The sequence below is a fragment of the Hyposmocoma kahamanoa genome, unplaced genomic scaffold (genome assembly GCF_003589595.1).
Source record: "Hyposmocoma kahamanoa isolate Upper Pololo Valley unplaced genomic scaffold, ASM358959v1 210, whole genome shotgun sequence".
NCBI classification, from domain to species: Eukaryota; Metazoa; Arthropoda; class Insecta; order Lepidoptera; family Cosmopterigidae; genus Hyposmocoma; species Hyposmocoma kahamanoa.
The window spans coordinates 13,451,934-13,471,954 of NW_020653731.1; the positions used below are offsets into that span (position 1 = coordinate 13,451,934).

General features: G+C 34.8%; 1 protein-coding gene across 1 annotated transcript; it reads right to left on the reverse strand.

The window, feature by feature from the left end:
- Positions 1-1,921: 1,921 nt before the first annotated feature.
- LOC113227384 (phenoloxidase-activating enzyme-like) lies at positions 1,922-18,943 on the reverse strand. Its single transcript, XM_026460278.1, has 8 exons — positions 18,919-18,943; positions 15,673-15,830; positions 14,996-15,147; positions 12,942-13,099; positions 7,554-7,716; positions 4,321-4,535; positions 3,030-3,184; positions 1,922-2,475 (listed from the first exon to the last, which is right to left on the reverse strand). Exons 1-8 carry the CDS (start codon positions 18,941-18,943, stop codon positions 2,209-2,211), a joined length of 1,293 nt encoding a protein of 430 aa, XP_026316063.1. The 3' UTR covers positions 1,922-2,208.
- Positions 18,944-20,021: the final 1,078 nt, after the last annotated feature.

Sequence of the window (20,021 nt, forward strand, 5' to 3'; positions counted from 1 at the left end):
AAGTGTTAACTCAAAGTTAAAGCCGCGCGTGTGTGTAAAGGTAGACGATTAGCTACTGCATCGCTGCAAAAGTCGCCGTGTGTAACCGCTCTTAGGTCGGTTTTATAAAGCTGTAACTGTAGCGTGGTAGATACAGTAACGAGGTTCTAGTGTGTACACGTGAAACAGTCTTCACTCGCTAGAATGAGGACCAGGTTATCGTCCGCTCACTAAGAACCGCACACGTTCCTATCGCGGCAATCTCGCGAATCATGTATCATACTCACGTATGAGTTTTGGTAACATAGCATGCAACGGTTATGGTTACAACTCGCTGGTGAGTCCGCTGCTTTCCACCACTCGTTGCATGTCGCATGAGTACCGGGTACTTTTTACATCCAAGTGAAACCAAAGCAGAGTTCGCAAAAAAGTTTATACAAAACAAATAACGTCACAAAACCAAAGAATTCTAATTAAACAAAAATGAAATATTCATTTTAAAAAGAGCTATGTTACAATTTAATTTAATTACAATAGAAATAGTATTTTTATTTTAATATCTATTGGTTCCTCGGTAATTTTCAGGTTAGTTTTCTGTATATATTAGTTTAGTAGAAGTAGCGCTCCTTGTAAAAGAGTTCCTCCAGGGAAGTACTGCCACCTTACCTATTTCTGCCGCCAAGCAGTAATGTGAGCATTACTGCGTTGCGGTTTAGAAGGATGAGAGTGCTGGTGAAATTACAGGAACGTGGGACTTGTCAACTTATATATCAGGTTGACGGGCGCAGTGATAGTGCCCATAAATTTGCGATTTAAAGCTCTGAATGGCACTGCAACTGTTATGGATAGGCCTGTCACTTACCACCAGGTGCACGACTTGTTCGTCCCGTCACTTGATACTATTTAAAAAAAGTCTTAAACTAGGGAATTCCCTGTAGTATAAGAAGAAGACCAAAATGGGAGGGCCCAATGCGGGTTGAGAACTGCACCCATATCATTAAATTCCTGTGCGGATGTGTGCAGGTATCCTCACGATATTTTCCTTCCCCGAAAAGCTGATAGTAAATTTCATATATAAATTCAGAAAATTCAAGAGGTGCAAGCCCGGATTCGAAACCACGACCCTCTGCATGAGAAGCCGTAAGTTGTTCGTCGTCATTTGGTATTATAAAAAAAAACCTAATTTCGGTGGCAATTTTTATTATTTCAGTATTCGAGTGAATTATTGGGAAATAATATTTCAGGTTACTTCAGTCGAATATTAAATAATACTTCATAATAATATTCTACAGTGTTAAATAATACAAATTGCCACCGAAATTACGTAAAGAAAACTAACCTGGAAATCATCCACTTACGTGTATATCTTAAAATACATTTTTTACATACCTTACATTCTGTTATGAAATTCTGAGAATGCCACTCTTTGCGATTGCCATCCGTTATGTTTTTTTAAATTTTTATCTATTGTGACATTTTATTTATAGCATGAGAATCAGGTATTGGATATTCACAATACAAACATTTCATATAAAAATAAGACATTCCTTGTTTTCCACCCTAATCCAACCGTGAAATCCAATGTCATTTTATTCCACTACGCAAATTAATGGATTTGCTTAGTGGATGAAAGTGGAACAAGTGAATTTCTGTAAACTTAGTCGAGTTCAAAGTCAATAATAAAAACCGCAATATAAATAAAAACCATTGTAAACCAGCGTCAAAACCCATTCTCGGCAGTGGCTTTAGTTGAATGAGATCAATTTGTATTCGCCACAGTCGCACACATGTCAGTATAGTATTAAGTTACACAGTAAAATTTGTTGTTTAGTTTAAATGTTAGGTTATTAGGTTAGGTGCTATTTATTTTATTTTATTTTTGTTTTAATTACTAATACAAAGATCGAACACTCAGAAAAAAATCCGTCGATCCGGCCGGGATTCGAACCGATGTCTTCTAGGACACCGTGCCAGACGCTACACCAACTGAGCCAAGGAAATGAACCAGCGGAACTCACGAATTTTTCTATGTGCTTGTTGTCGTGTCTTTGTATTTGGTTTTTCAACGACTCTCGTAGCGACATCTATGAAAAATCTATGAAAGTTTTATCACCCACTTAGATACAGCTACCGGCTCTGGCGAAAGATGTCATCATGTTATTTTTCTTTCTTATAATGTGGCGTTGCAATAAATGGTTTCTATGTCTATTTATATTTCACTTTAAAATTTTAGGGTGTAATATTCTGACGGATCCAAGAATTATATTCGTACACCTTCGTATAAACACCAGGCACATTCTCCATTCCACATGGAGTTGGTCCAAAGCTGACAATTCCGATAACTTCAGTGATATTGTCTTTGCCAGGGTTATCCCACATGAGAGGACCCCCTGAGTCTCCTCTGCAGGAATCTTTACCTTCCTGACCACCAGCGCACATTTGACCTTGCCAAAGGCTAACTTTGCGACGGCTGATGGAGTATGCAGGTTGACATACCTGTAAATTATAGGTTAATACTTAAGATGAAAATGTCGCTAAAGAGTGAAAACATTACAAGTCTAATCTTTGGAGGATTTTTTGGAAACAATACCCCGGAATGCTCATTTTGATCTCACTCATCGTGTACATGTGTTTTTTGGACGCATTATGTAGTGGTAGTCTAATCGATTGATTTACCGCCCTTTAAGCAGAGGTCTTGGGTTCAAATCTGAGTTTATCGGAATTTACTTTGAAAATTACCATGAGCTATTCGGTGAAGGAAAACATCGTGGTGAAACATCGTCCGGGTGGAGACCCGCGACCGGAAGTTGGACGTATAAATGGGTTGATGAAAAAGATATGCTTTCATTAATATATAAATTCACAAAAATGTAAGTACCCTACAGGCGTATGATGAAACCACTCATGGGCACTATTTTAGAACATTCAGACCGGAACCAATTTTTAAAGTACCCAATTTCATCTGTCAGGAACCGGACCCGGAACTTCTAATGTGATATATGTAGTGTTTGATTACCGTAGATACATTGGAGATATCCAATAGAACTTACAGAATGTGACACAAAAGGTAGATCCACATCCAACTTCACGTTACTTTGGCTATGTGTGGAATTGATAGCGCCCCACCCGGCCGCAATCAGCTGCCAGCCGGAAGGCGGTGATAAAGTCAGATCGGATGTTGGTAGGCAGATTGGGTGAATAAAATCTGAAATTAGGATATTTTCTAAGATTCCGGAGAATATGTTAAGATTACCACTTCCTAAGTTTAAAACTCACATTAAAAGTATTTTAATTGAAAAGTCATGTTACAAAATTGAAGAGTATGTTTTAGATAAAGAAGTATGGAAAGACAACAAGAGTCTAGATTCCACACAATTAAGATTCAAAGTGTATTTCATAGAATTTAAGTTTATTTGAAAAAACCAATCCATAGAGTTTCTTGCTCGTTCTTCTCAGGGTTGTCACCGTAGTGAACGAGCAGTAGCTTAAAAAATGACGTTTTCAAGTGTAACAATTTTACCTATGGAATAAATGATTATTTGACTTTGACAAGAAATGTCGCTTTATGAATTTTAATACTGATTTTTTGAGTCTTATGATGCTTGTCTCCCAAGAAATTAATATGTTTCATGAGAAATTACTTCACTAGTTTGTTATAAGTTATAACTATTAACACAAAGAAAAATTCTTTCAAACTGACAGGACTCGACCTGCGTCTGTACGCTAATTCAGTCTAACCGCTCGACCTTACGATTTTCTCTATGCATTTGTTACAAAATTTTGATTTTGGTTTTAACGGCTATTTTGCCGTAGGCCATAGATTTCTCACAGGTGGTTTTGCCGCCACCCGTGAGAAATCATCAATAATAATAAATCAATAAAAAAATAATAACAATCAACCAAATCTAATTTGGATAGCCAATAGCGCGGGCTTATTTCAATTTTATCGCGCGCGTCGCGACTGTCATGCGTAGCCGCATGGCTAAGATATCTGCCCCCGTAGCATTACGGGGGCAGATATCTTCACGGCTATATATAAAGTTGACAAGAAATGTTGCTTTATGAATTGTGATATTGATTTATTGAATATTATAATGCTTTACTACAATGATATTCATTTATTTTCTTTGAAATTACTCCACTAGTTTGTTATAATTATTAATACAAAGTTATAATTAATTCTTAATAATTGTAAGAAACTGTTTTTAATGATTAAATATCCCTCGTTTTGATATTAAACTATAGCCTAAAAACTTTCTTCTCATTGAAAACAGCCACACTGAAACGTGTAAAAGGTATTATGGATAAAATATAATAATATTATGGTTAGGTATAACTTACCGGAATAAGGCGCCGGTTTAGTCAGCCTGAGCAAAGCAATATCATGTCGCCTGGTCTTCGTATCATAAGGATTGTAGTTCGGATGCGCAGTGATCTTTTCAATTGGTATGGAGATAGCGCCGTCGGTGCAGTCTATACCGCCTCCGCTAACAGTTACGCAGTCTTTCTGATTGATGTCGTTTGTGGTGTCGTATTCGCCTAGACGTACGCTACGTCTGGAATGGGGTAGATATAGAGTTTATTACAATATTCCAAAAATTAGTTATACACAACAACGAATAAAGAAAACATCATCAAATAGAATACAAATTCAAAAGGAATAATCGAGCTGGCCACTTAACGGCTGAATTTCGTGAAATTATGCGATCGGGAAATTTGGTTTGCAATAAATTCATTGTTTCGGTGGCTGTGCGACTTGTGGCACCGTCTTGTTGAAACCACATGTTAGTGATATCCATATCATCAATAATAGGCCAAAATTGAGTTGTTAACATCTCTCGATAGCGTAATCCATTGACCGTAACCGCAATTCCAGCTGAATTTTCGGAAAAAAACAGCCCAATGGCAAAAGCACAAGCACACAGCCACCGAAATAATGTAAAAATGAGACGATGCATGTGACATACCATGAGATTCGGGCATCTTTAGGCGTAGGTATGAGTCAAATACAATCGATACTACATAATTATTTGGGTGTGAAAAAGCTGTGCTCTCGGTGGATCCCATACAATTTGACTGGGGCTCAAAAAAAGGATCGCGTCACATGGTGCACTGACTGCTTACCAGATTCAACGAAGGGGCGTCAAATTTGGTGTTGGACATAGGTAGTAACAGGTGACGAAACATGGATTTATAGTTACGATCCCAAAACAAAGCAGCAATCGAGCGTATGGATCTTTCGAGATGAGCCGAAACCAACCAAAGTGGCGCGCGTGCAAAGTGCGGTTGATTGCTTCCTTTTTTTAATAAAACGTGGCTACTGTTGCTTTGGAGAATCTTGTACTGCGAATAGTGATTAGTACATGATCATTTGTTTGCCGGAAGTTATTGACAAACTGCGTAAAAATAACCGTAAACGCCGTATCATCTTGCACCACGATAATGCCAGTTCTCACACGACCAGACAGACAAATTAATTTTTGAACCCTATGAGCCATCTCGCGTACAATCTCGACCTGGCACCTTGTGACTTTTATTTATTTTCAAGAATTAAGAACCAGTTACGCGGTCAACGATTTTCATCACCTGAAGAGGCTGTCGAAGAGTATGAAAAATATGTTTCAGAGATTGTCACGGAGGAGTGGCATAAATGTTTTCAAAATTGGTTCATTCGTATGAAAAAGTGCATTAACGCTAACGGAGAATATTTTGAGAAACAATAAATTCATTTCTGACCATTTATAGTATTTATTTCTTATTCATTCCGGAATAGTGCGCCCTACGTACAATACACTCCGCAGACTCTTAGACTTTTATTTTAGCCTTCTTAAGAGGGATCATGCCAAAAAAGTTTTGACATTGGCTCCGCCCAAATTTGTGAAACAAATATATGCCTGAAGTTCGCGTGACATGCGACAGGAGATGTTGAATTTTGCGCATTAAAAGTACCAAATTCGTTTTAGCGGAATAACTCTAAAACTAAAGGGATTAAAAAAATCCGTAGTGACAGTTGTCGATCATGCATAAATATAATTAATTATCTAATTTTTGTCCTAATAACCTGTAGCATTTCGAGGATGAATCGAAAAAATGTGAAAATTAGAAATCATTTCGTGATTTTTATCTATCGAGGAAACTTTATTGTTTTATGTTTCTGATTAGTGTCTATGCTTGAATATATCGTGTAATTACCCATACAATATTTTATTTTTAACTTTAAAGTGGATATACCCCTCTAAAATCAAATCGAAGATTAGGAATTTAAAACTTAAATTCCTAATCTTTATTTAGAATTTAGAACTTAAAGTAAATGCTATCGTGTAATGAATTTGCACATTTATTAGACAATATCCTTTAGTGTCGTATATTTTTTATAACTTCGTTATTTAATAGTAAATACATAAACCATTTGTTCTAGCATACACAATTTTTCCCGCTATTCTTCCGGTAATTCGCCCTAATTATTTAGTTTTTATTGCCTCGCATTATTTGAGAAAATCACTGTATACGTTGGCCAGCCCGAATTCGAAACAATTGACGGGTGTCGTCAATTGTTTCACTTCAAATCGACCATTTTAACTAAAGCTTTGCTATAATGGACGAAAATTGCAAAATTACATATTTAATATTTAATTACCGATGAAGTGCGATTCTGTTTGTTTTGTAATTAGATGTTTTGATGTCCCACACCACCGAATGGAACAGCCCATAGTTAGAGATATTATCTTTATTACAATAAATACAGAATATTTTTGGAATATACGGAGACGTATACACAGGTCAATTGTTGGCGCTGTACCATTTTTAGTACCAGTTTTCTAATTTTGTAATTTCAGTGCAAACTATTTCGTCTTTCTTATTTTGTATTTCGTCTCTATTTCTGGTTATATACTCGATGTATAAATCCGCTCACGCGATACGTACAGCCGTAGACGCATACCACATCTAGAGGTGCCGGTGATGATTTTATACCGATTTATCGGATATCGAAGTTATAACAGGTAAAAGTACTAATATTAATTGCTATTTCGGTAACGACTCTAGCAAACCATAAAGTTTTTAATGCCTGGGTCTGTCATTTAAAAAAAATAAACAACTTTAAAAATACGTCACGACAATTGTGTATGTTATTGTTTGGGCTGGTGATTTCGGTGTTTATTTATTGAAAACATACCGTAAGTAGCGTTTTTTAAGTTTACCCTGAATATAAATGTTTATAAACTATACTTTAAGGAGTAATTTCATGGTAAACGTTAGAACCACTCAAACGGAATATTATCATATTCATCCAAGCACACCAAAAATTTCATTAGTGCTTTTTAAGTGCAGGATTTGCGGTGTGTTACTGCATTTTATTTGCGGTGTTTTTGTTGGTAGTACGGAGGGTATTTATTTAGTAATACAGAATAATAATTTTTATTTATAAAAACTTGTATTAAAACTTGTATTTGCGAAACCAAATAGCCGCCATTTTGCGGTAAGAGGAGCGCATCGCGTGAGCGGTTATGAGCAATACAAAGCCGAACCAAGAGTCGATCAACTTATCTAATTCTGGTATAAAACTGGTCACTTACGGAGTACCAACTTTGAGCACATCTCCAACGACGCAATGTCCAGCCGTGAGTGCATATCGATTGCTGATGAGAACTCCTCCGCAAAGAAGCTTGACTTTGTTGTTCTTCGAGTACTCGATGAGGGCCAACCAGGGATATTCGTCTATGTTTGTTACGTTGCCGCCTGAAATGTACAAAGTCTTACTGTACTGCAAAATTGAGACTTATAATGGTTGATTCAGGTAAATTTTAACAAAGCATAAAACTATATCGCGCCTTTAGAAGTATAGTGACCTAACTAAAATAAAACTAATTTTTGGAAAACGTTGATTAAAGCTTGACATGTCCATCAATTTTGTAAAAAAAGGATAATATTGAGCGGTATATAAAAATAATTATAAAAGAAAATATTTTATGTTGTACTTGACTTATTTATCTACACTCTCCTGAATATAGACAATTTAAAAAGTGATAATTACTATTTTAATTTTAATTTTTTTGAATAATGCAAATTTGGGTCTATGTTCGTTTGAAACTATGTTCATTTTTAATAGACTTATTAATATTTAGGTCAGTCTATTCCTGAATATTGGTGAAACGAAACTATTTCTAAATAGGTCACCATGTTAGTAAATATGAGATCGTTTCAAGTTACACTTTTGCATTTTAGGGTATAAGGAAAACATCATAACACATTGAACAATTTTTATTAGATAATTAAACCAAGTCATACCAAGCTTGTTAGGGCCAGTAATAACAAGGCCGCGGAGCGGGTGCGCGAGGACGCGGCGGACGCGCACCCTCTCCGGCGCAGACGTACGGGGAGAAGGCGAAGGCAGTTCGCTGCTCGCCTGATCCCCTAGTGAGACCAGCGGGCTCTGGACAGGGACTCCGGAGCCTGCATTGCACGGCCTCACTCGTCTGGGGGGCGGGTCGGAGGACAACCGACTCGCCCCTCCGTTGGCGCGGGAGCCCTGGCATAAGCTAGGGCGGCCGGGCGGCGTCGTGGTGAATGCTCACTGATCCCACGGCGCCGACTCAACCGGCGAGAGGGAAACCCGGGGGGGTTTTAGTGGGGTAGGCCCTCCAGTCTGGAGGGAGAGTCCCCACATAACCCCTGAGTCTCCCTGGGCTCAGGGGTATCCATAAAGATTTCCCCCCGCCAAAAAAAAAAAAAAAAAAAAAAAAAAAAAAGGGCCAGTAATAACACAGATGTTGAAAAAATAAAAGTACAATACGTTCCTAATGCTTATTAGAAATTACTGTACTTTTTTGGTTTAAATGATTAAAACGTAACAGTATTTACGATAATCGTATGCTTTGAAAAAGGTAATGCTTAAATTATAAGCATTGAATTATAAAAATATGCATAATAACTAGGAATTACGTTTTTAATAATGAGATCGCGTAAGTCTTTTTTACGTTCATCTGGTTTGAGCATTATGTTACGTTCTTTTAAGTACTAAAATAAGCATAAACTTTGAATAACTTAGTAATTAAAGTGTAGAATTGTACAAATCTGCCCGTTAACAAGTGTAAATCTTTTTATTTATGTTCATTTCTTTACGTTGTTTCTTCTGGTCTAAGCACTTTATTCTTTCGTTTGTTTTTTATATTAACCTTAAGAGGGAGCAGAGGAAAAATTCCTAATCTTCGATTTGATTTTAGAGGGGTATATCCACTTTAAAGTTAAAAATAAAATATTGTATGAGTAACTACACGATATATTCAAGCATAGACATTAATCAGAAACATAAAACAATAAAGTTTCCTCGATAGATAAAAATCACGAAGTGACCTCTAAATTTCACATTTTTTCGATTTATCCTCGAAATGCTACAGGTTATTAGGACAAAAATTACATAATTAATTATATTTATGCGTGATCGATAACTGTCACTACGGATTTTTTTAATCCCTTTAGTTTTAGAGTTATTCTGCTGAAACGAATTTGGTACTTTTAATGCGCAAAATTCAACATCTCCTGTCGCATGTCACGCGAACTTTCACAAATAGATATTTGTTTCACAAATTTGGGCGGAGCCAACGCCAAAACTTTTTTGGCAGGCTCCCTCTTGATGAACTCACTTTGATTCTATGAAGTTTTCATGAATTGTTATGGTAGGTTATTAACTTTTCTTTAAGTAATGTATAATAATTGTTATTACATTTTAACTATCATACACATTTCCTGAGCCTTGTATTACTTACTAGGATTACACACATTACCGTTAACATATAAATATGTGTTACTATAATGCACAATTTTTTTCTCATTTAGTTTATCTTTACGAATATCAATTATAATTTACAACAATTTAAATTTTCACAATAACACCGCAGCGAATATACCATCTCCTGGGGAAAATCCAAAAAAGGAGTTAAGTGATCGGATCTCAGCTTTTTTAAATATGTTATTAATTAATAAAATATAATCATTATAATTACTATCATTACTATGACAATTTTACTTTGGTACTTTAATTAAACCTACATACTATTACCTCGTATACTTTTTTACTTCATTAAACTTACTTTTATAACCGCAAAACTATTTTCTATATCAGGAATGTTCTGAAAGTTTCTTTCAGAATATTAAATTGAAACTATAGAAAATAGTTTTTCTTCTTCAAGTAGAACATCATCAACATCCTCTTTCAGCAGGCCTTCATCAACATCTTATAACAAAACTTCTTGCGTAAGTAAGTCAAATGCCAATTCAGTCATAGATCTCTGTTTCAATATCACCCATAGACCAATATATTATTTCCTATTATTTCAAACAACGTATTTCTATCGGTGTCATTTATGTTTTCGTAACATTTGAGTCCATGTTCATAAGCATCTTTGATGGCACTTCTTTGTTAGTTGTACAAGAAACACAGCTTTTCCAGAATTTCTAAGACGTTTTGCTGTTTTGTTTCTATTTTGATGGATCTCTAGTAATTTTTCTGGATTGTCTGTTAGTGAATTAGCTGAACTATTGGAATTGGATACTTCCATATTCAAAGCAATTCGAAGAAGGCGAAGAACGGGCGTTGGAGCTTGATGAACGTTTAGTCTTTCAAGAATAGATCTACCGACTATACGTTGGGTCTGAGTCACTTAAATCTACATCACTTTCATTTCAATTAATAGGTCACTGATGGTAATCATCTGTAGCTTACAAGTCAAGCACTTGTTAACTTACATGTTGAAGGTCCATCTATGATAAAATGGGCATTTGACTTATTTACGCAAGAAGTATTGCCAGAAGATGTTGATGATGATCTGCTGGAAGATGATGTTAATTATGATCTACTTGAAGAAGAATAACTATTTTCTATATCAGGAGTATTTTGAAAGTTAGTTTAGTACGGGTAGATTAGATAGGTAGATACGAGGCTAGATTTGAAATAAGGTACCAAGGTGAAATTGTCATAGTAATTATAATGATTATAAATAATAAAGCATTTAAAAAAAATGTGAACGCTTACTTTCTTTTCTGGATGTTCCCCCGGAGATGGTATATTCACTTCATGGGTGTTACTATGAAAATTTAAATTGTTATAAATTATAATATTCGTATTCGAAAAATAAGCTAAATGAGTAAATTAGCACATTATAGTAACATTCAAATAACCTACCATAACAAAAATATCACTATCAGATTTTTATTGAGTATTTCATGCCTTCAGTGCTCTATTATTAGTAAACACATTTCCCTGGAAACAAAAAAAAGCGATTATTAGATTATTGTACAAAAAAATATGCTAGTAAATAAAATTTTACAAAATGTAGTCTTACCTGATGTTTAAGTTTTTCTAAAATAAAATTTGCTCTTCTCCTCATTCCGTTAGTTGCCTTAAATCGGAAAGACAGCTAGAAATAGCGTATTTTGTAATTGAAATGTACACGAAAATGGCACGTATATCAATGTAACAAAACTATTTCATTTCCAGATAGACCCATGGTTAAAATAACCACTAGGACTATAAACCATATTTAATACAAGACGGACATAATCATAAGATTCTTCATTAACGTTAGTTTCGTTAAGACATAGACCCAACTATGTTGCGTCTTTAAAGCAATACAATTTTTTAGCCAAAGATTGACTTAATGACAAATAAGTCCCATCGGCGTGAGTAAATTTTAATACAAGCTAAACTCAATACAAAGTAAGTATTCACTTTATTAAAAATAGTAACATCAACATACCTTCATTTTTTGTTTTATACCGGTTTAATTCGGTATAGGTCGTTACAGTAACGAAGACGTAACACCCTGGTCATTACACTCGCGGCACATCGCTGGTTGCGTCTCTCTCAAACTGAACGGACGTAAGGAAATGGGAAGGAGTAAAAGAGACCGCAGTCTAGGTTTTTGCCTTTTCGCGCGAAATTAGGTCTCTGTTTTATTAACAGTCGACGAACATAGTCACCCAAAGTCATTTTATGACTAAAAGACAATATTAAAATTTTGCATTAGGTCACTGTAATTCTAAAGGTGAGATATGTTTCTATGACAGTATAGTAATTTGTGTGTAAGTAGGTTTGATTAGAGAACAAAGAATTTGTACCTAGTACACTTACGTAAGTCTGTTAATAGAGGTTAATGTCCTTGCTTGTACTTCGTAAAAATTTAAAAGAGGAAACAATTTTTCAGCAATTGGTTCTGTACGTGAGAGGAAATAAACTTTCTAAATTGATTGTATAAAAATCGGTTTTTGATGGACACTTCGTAATAAAAGCGATGTGTCGACGGTATTTGTTTGTTAAGAGTACATAACCAGAAGTAGAGACGAAATAAGGGCCATACATTCCTGGTAACTGATCACTGATACATCACTTATAAATATCAACTCTCGTTTGCACTGAATTATAGACAGCGCCAACAACTGACCTGTGAGTACGTCTCCGTATATTCCAAAGATATTCTGTACTTATTGTAATAAAGATAATATCTCTAACAACGACGTGCTGTTCCATTCGGTGGTGTGAGGAAAACCAGCAAAACATCTAATTACAGAACAAACGGAATCAAATTTTATTCGTAATTAAATATGTAATTTTGCAATTTTCGTCCATTACAGCAAAGCTCAAGTTAACTGGTCGATTTGAAGTGAAATTATTGACGACACCCGTCAATTGTTTCGAATTCGGGCTAGCCAATCGGAGCGCAGTTGTCACAGTAATGATATGGCAAAATAGTTTTCAAACAAATTAAATTACACATCGTCTCTATTTCTGGTTATATACTCGATGGTCGACGTTATATGTTTGTTAAATAGTAATTAATCGTTAAAAGGAGTCATGTCGATGTTTCACGATACTACTATAATAAATCCACAATATATTTTTCTACACTGGTTTTCTGATTGAATAAAGTAATTATGGTGGAAATACATGAGAATGAAGGAATACGTACCAATAATCCGGTCTCCCCATTTACCCTGTTTCCCACAACACCCTGAAGCCGGGTCAGGAGGCGCAGTACTTGATTGGTCTTTACAGTTAGAAATAGGTTTAGGTGTCGAATTTGGCGGTGGACCGCAACACACGCTATAGCGATCAGCGCCTTGACATCTGGAAATTTTAAGATTTTTATGTAAACTTTAAACTGTAAATCTGGACGAAGAAAATTCGCAATTACTCTAATTAAAATTGGACTTTGAGGTCGCATTGTTTTTATCCCAGTTAATAAGTACCATTTAACTAACAAATATAACTGCCTCCGTGGTTGAACGGTTACCATGCCGGACTGCCACGCAGAGGTCCCAGGTTCGATATTTGTGTGGCCTACATTTATTTATCTCGTGAGTTTGGGTGTAATTTGTGGTTGTCTATATGTGTGTCCATGGCACCCGCGACACAGGGTTTCCCTAGTGCGGGGCTATGTTGAGTGTGTGTGTTATTATTATTATTATTTCCGTTTTTCTCATTTTGTTGTTCGGGAGTTTAGAGACTCAACTCAAGAGATCGTCTGGGGTACCTAAATGTCTAACATAAGTTTAACATAGAAACAGTTATCGCACCGGCAGACAAATTATATAGACATAGATGTACGTCACGGTACCACGATTTCGTTTAACTAAGGTAAACGACTCTTTTATGGGTAACTGTATACGTTTTTACAATAAGATTCCGGAGCATATATTAAGATTACCATTTCCTAAGTTTAAAAGCTACATTAAAAATATTTTGATCGAAAAATCATATTACAAAATTGAAGACTACGTGTTAGATAAAGATGTATGGAAAGACGACACGGCTCCAGAAACCACACAAATTTGATTCAAAGTGTATAAGCATTTAAGTTTATTTGAAAAGAGTAATCCCTAGAGTTTTTTGCTCGTTCTTCTCAGGGAAGTCAGCGTAGTGAACGAGCAGTAGCTTAATGTAATGTAATGTAAATGTGACGTTTTCAAGTGTAAATTTATTTTACCTATGGAATAAATGATCTTTGACTTTGACTTTGAATTTGACCATTGATGGAGAAAACATAATTCTCCACACTTAAGAGTGAATACAACCTCGGCTTGTATTCAAATTTTTACCGTAAGGTGAATCGGTTCTATTGCGCGGGTCGAGCGGCAGGTCACAAAGTCGAAATTTCTTTTGTCCGAAATAACGTTTCTTTGAATTTTCATGACACCAAAAACCGAATTACTCGTATAACGAAACAATTGTTCTTTGAGGATATGTTGAATGTTTACCGCAAAGACACGATTAGGTTCGGTTAGATTAGGTTAAGTTGGATTTAAATGAAAAAACATTTTCCTCTCATAATTACTTTCGAGGTTATGAATTTCGACCAAACGTTATTACTGGAAAATGACATTTCGGACTAGTGATAGGTAACTAGAATTTATTTTTTTACAAACGAAATTAAAGCTATTTCAAAAACGTGTATCGTAACATGCTGTTCTATTTAGTTCAGTAGATGTAAAAAAATCATTGGTATACGTAAAATACCTATTGAATTCTTGTAACATTTCGAGGTAATATTTTTTAATTTTTAGGAATCGTGTTTTCTAATTTTATGTTAATTAATCAGTGTTTCTCAATTTTACTATACTTTTTCCAGAGTGTTTGATTCAACACTTTCATTGTTATGCGGTATCAACCAAAGGCATCATTAATTTGTACGCACTGCCATATTTCTCGAAATACTACAAGTGTTTATATATAAAAAAAGTAAATAAATCAGATCGGGATTATTGCAGCTTTGGGAATAAATCTAATTTGTCCATCATGATAGCAAACTATCTCTGGACATTAAATTAATACGACGTGCTCCTTAGAATATTAACAGTTTAAATGGAATTACAAAAGTCTAAACAGTACCAGTATGTACCCTATTTAATACAATATAGTGCTGACCGTGAAACGTATCGTATCGATTTCGGCCGATTTTTAACCGACTTTAAAAAAGGAGGACATTAATTTGTGTTGGTGCTTTGTATTTGACGCTGCTTTTACCTTGAATTCTGGACGAAAGTAATAGATTCCTGAGAGATGGGAGGTTTCAAGTAATTCAAAAGGCTTTGACAGGAGTAGAGGCCCACGCACTGGCCCTGCTGGAAGTCTGGCGTTAGGCACGATGTAGATTGTTCGGCTACTGGACAGCATACCTGGAAATTAAAACGTAGGTTTAGGAGTGACCCCTCGTAGAGGTGATTCCTTTTTTGTTGGAAAGAGGGTGCCTCAGTAGAACGGTACTGCATTTAAATTTGAAGAAAACATTCCACCTCCAAGTCTGGCAAACAATCCGGTAACAGATTTCAATAAAACTTGGCAAATAGATATCCACGAACTTTTGAGGTCGGTTTTTTTAAAATTAAATGTTACTGTTTGCAGCTTTGTTGATTGCAGTCAACCAAACCAAACCATTGTATGCTGGTGTTATGTTTATGTAGTAACACTTTTTGACGCCGGTTTTTTTTTACAAGCGCTAATTGTCGGACGGTGGGTTCCATTTCTTTTTTAAGTTTATCTGGTCTAATAAAGAAAGACTCGACCATGACTCTCTGTTTTACTTTTCAACTGTAATACATTAAGTCTTCGAGATACCTAGGTCTAGGTATCTTTTGCTATCAATACTGTGATCCAGATTAAAAAAAAAAGACATTTTAGTTTTTTCGTGGGAGTTCACTTACCTTTGGTATATTTCCTTCAAACCCGCAACTAGATTGTCTCAAGTTGGCAATTTCTTTTTTTGATTTATTAGGCTTATTCACGATAGTTAAGAGTTCGTTGCAGTCGTACAGAGAGATGCATTTACCGGGACCCCCAGACGGAGTCGTGCATGGTGATTCTAGAATGAATGGTAAAATTAGATTTACTTAGAAAACTAAATTTGCACTGCAAGCCTTCAGTGTTTAAATAAATCAGGTCCGTTCGTTATTCCCCCGGTGTCCTTTGCCCCCGTTTTGTTTGCATTCGAATCTGGTTAGTTAGAATAAATGCAATTCAAATCAATTTTCAATTAAATGTACTCTGGTATTGAGTTCTTAGGTTTTCGCGATTGTTACACATAGGAAATGAAACTATTATTCTTCATCTGGTATTGAGTTCTTAGGTTTTCGCGATTGTTACACATAGGAAATGAAACTATTTTTCCGGATTTAAATCGCGTATATTTCTTTTTTCAAACAAACCGACGTTTCGGGCCCTTTACAGGTCCCATGGTCACGGTTGACTGAGGTGGTATAGTCTTACGCGATTAAATGTGATGCGATGCGATCTCAGCGATTTAAATCCGGAAAAATAGTTTCATTTCCTATGTAATCTGGAAGACAAAAAATGCTGTTACTAAAATAACAAAATTTTTATATGTACCTACTATTATAGATCGAGTTGTATAATTTTATTTGTTACGTACGTACGCACACAGTAGGTATATTTATATTTTTTTTATTATATTTAAGTACTTTTGCGATCTATAATATAAACACTACGTACAAAGAACACATACACAAATATTTAACCAGTTTATTTTATTTTGCAATACACACGTCTGTCACTCATCTCAGCTCAGGGCTCATTGAAAACCAGCGCCACAGTCAAATATGGCTGTGGGTGTGTGCTTATTGAAGTCCTTTTGCGTACGCCACAATGACACACACATGACAGTACAACATTTGCAGTCGTTATATTTAGTTTTTTTTGCTTTTTGTTTCTTTTGTCTTATTTTATTTTATTTTTTATTATTATTTTTTTAATATTTTAATTTTGTTAATTACGTCTTTTTATTTTATTTTGCTTGTCTAAGTGCTATCAATATATTTTTTAAGTATCTATGTGTTGTGGCGTTGCAATAAATGTTTATTCCATTTTATTATTAAACTCTATAAAAATAATTGGAAATAACATGCACTTAATGTAAGGTTTGTTATATACTTGATGAGACAAGTACAAGTCACAATTATTTTTATAATTTATTTATCATTTCGAGTTCTTAGGTTTTCGCGATTGTTACACATAGGAAATGAAACTATTTTTCCGGATTTAAATCGCGTATATTTGTTTTTTCAGTTAACCGTGACCATGGGACCTGTAAAGGGCCCGAAACGTCGGTTTGTTTGGAAAAACCAGTATACGCGATTTAAATCCGCAAAAGTAGTTTCATTTCTTATTTATAATTTTTAAGCGACTTCAAAAAAAGGAGGAGGTTTTCAATTCGACTGTTTTTTTTGTATGTATGTTACCTCCATTGTGATCCCATTTAATTTTAAAGAAAATCTTCCACCTCTAAGGGCGGCTGTTCACGCGTGAAGATTCATTTTTATAAATAGCGCCTAAATTTTTAAAATTGTTGTTTTTGCTATTCTCCAATTCAAGGCGTTTTTCTCTCTCAATATACTTTGAGTAGTGAGAACCAATTTTTATTATCTCTTGTGTCAAGATCCGGATAGTGGCGAACTAGGGGATGAATCCGGGTTTGCTCACTTTCCGGCAACCGATTTCAATAAAACTTGGCAAATAGATGTAATGTCAACTACTTTTGAAGTCGGTTTTTAGTACTTTGTACTGAGATTATTAATATTCAATTCGGCTATTATAAATAACAATTCAAACAAAATTGTCTAAGTATAGGTAATTAAGACATAATTGTATCATACATACGTAAATTAATAAGTTTTGAAACAAACAGCCTCCGTGGCCAAACGGTTACCGTGCCGGACTGCCACGTAGAGGTCCCAGGTTCAATTCCCGGGCCGGGAGAAATATTTGTATGGCCTACATTTATTTCTCTCATGAGTTTGGGTGTAATTTGTGATTGTCTATGTGTGTGTCCATTGCACCCGCGACACAGGTTCTCCCTAAAGCGGTGCTATGTTGAGTGTGTGCGTGATTATTATTATTATTAAGTAATCCTTAATTTTTAGTAGAGTAGTTAACAGAACTTAATGCGATTGAACTCGTATCTGACAAAAAAATATTGATATAGAATTTATTTCAATCGGGGCAAACAAAAAAGGGTCAAAAGAAACCGGGGGCGTAACGAACGGACCTAACAAATCAGGCCATTTATTGATAAAAAAAATACTCTATCACATTTTGTTTTTGCATACAAAAGTATGTCTTCTAAAACATGGTTCTAAGTAGATTTTTAACAAATGTTTTGATGTGTTTGAACCAATGACCTTTTTACGCATATAAAACAATCTACCAATGATTTAAGATCTTTGGTTTGAGCCATAGATTTAGTATAGGTATATACTGAATCTATGCTTTAAACATTCCAAATATTGACGTGAAGTTATAAAAGTGGTTTGTAATTTTGTTTTCATTTTTATGACACCAAGTGACGGGATGAATAAGTCGGGTAATATCACTTAATATTATGTTTACTTTCAAACATGGCACCTATAATATATGTATATAAAAAATAGTAGATTGCACAACAAGTGCATCACATGCGCCATTTTACCCGAGATGTGTATATCCACAAATACAGATAGATACAGATATTAAACAGCAACATTGCAAATAAATAAATGTTTATTTTTTCTTTTATTTTCTTAGGAGCCAGTGATAATAATATTCCGATTGTTATTCAAAATTTTCCGTTATCGAGATTTAAGGGTCATTTTCAGGTAAGTTTATTGTACTCAATTTTGACGACAATTTCTTTTTATTTAAATACTTATAGAATATCATCATAAAGTATTTTTAATATTCGAGTGTGATAACCGTAAATATTCTTTAATATTTCACGATGATATTCGAGTAATTAAATAATAAAAATTGTCACCAAAATTGGGTACAAAAACTTACCTGAAAATTACTGTTTAAAAAGTAACCTCTTCCCAAAGCCTAAATTAAAAAAATAGCTACATTTAATAATTTAAATATAAAATTAATAATAACCGTCACTGCATGTAATCATCAAACATTACTTGAGTTACTTTCAATTTTACTCATACTACGGATTTTAACTTTGTAATGTGCGCCAGAGGCCGTGAGTTATTCCTTCGTACTGCATCACATTTTATTGTTTAATTTAATAGTACAGTAGCTTTCACTTACAATTATCTTTAATTAGTAAATTACCCAACACTGACAATATATATTGACATAATAATACTGTAGTCATATGTTGCAATTTAAGCAATTTCAATATCATTTTGAGTTGGTGATTACCTAATTCGCCCTTAGATGCCACTGCTAGTAAAAATAGTTTGTTGTTACGTTTGTTTTCCTTATACTGACCCACTGGTCAGTATAAGGAAATCCGAAACATTAGTAGATAACAATACACTCAATTTCTTATAAGTATCAATTTCATTGTGTGGGAAGAAAAAATCGGGACTGCAGAAGTTGGTCAAATTTAATTTGAAAAAATTACTATTCCATTAGAAGGGACACTCCGTATATACTGTGCATTTTTATAGGAATAAAACGTATTGCCGCTGCAAAACTCAACGGACCTCGCCGTTGTGTTTTGCAGTGGCACGGCCATTTCTGTTGCGCCTTAACACTTTTGTTTTCTTAAAAACGATCACCGCTATTACAATGGTCACGCCTTGAAAATGTAATCTCACTACAACATGCAAGAAACTTTTGTGAAATCAGATAATAAGATTCAGGAAGAAAATCGTATTTTGTTGAAGTAATTTGTGTTTCATGTTACTTAATTCAAATGAAAATGTTGTGAACCTATTAAGCTAATGAGTTTTATCTTTACTGTAGTTGTCGTTGTATTTAAATGACCGCGTAAGTACGAGTTAACGATATTTTAAGTGAGTGTAATTTCATAAAACTCTAATTTGTATTATACGGACGTAGACGTTACTAATACGTTTGTGGTTTTTTTTGGTAGATAATTTCTGTGCTATCTATAAACAAGTATATCCTATGTACGAACATCTATGTTTTCTTTATCGATTTTAATGCTTTCGGGTTGTTTGCTGGACAATTATTACACATTAACAAAAAGTATAACGTAACTATCTTTAACATGCCTATCAATGCAAGTTAAAAAGAAAATGTTTACCACTTA

Excerpts from the sequence above, each read along its gene's own strand:
- LOC113227384 (XM_026460278.1), bottom strand. The coding sequence starts at position 18,943 with ATGAGTAAAATTGAAAGTAACTCAA. Across the intron at positions 15,148-15,672 it reads TTGAAGGAAATATACCAAAG|GTATGCTGTCCAGTAGCCGA; the intron begins GTAAGTGAACTC and ends TTTAATTTCCAG. Across the intron at positions 7,717-12,941 it reads ATGGGGAGACCGGATTATTG|GCGGCAACGTAACAAACATA; the intron begins GTACGTATTCCT and ends TGTACATTTCAG.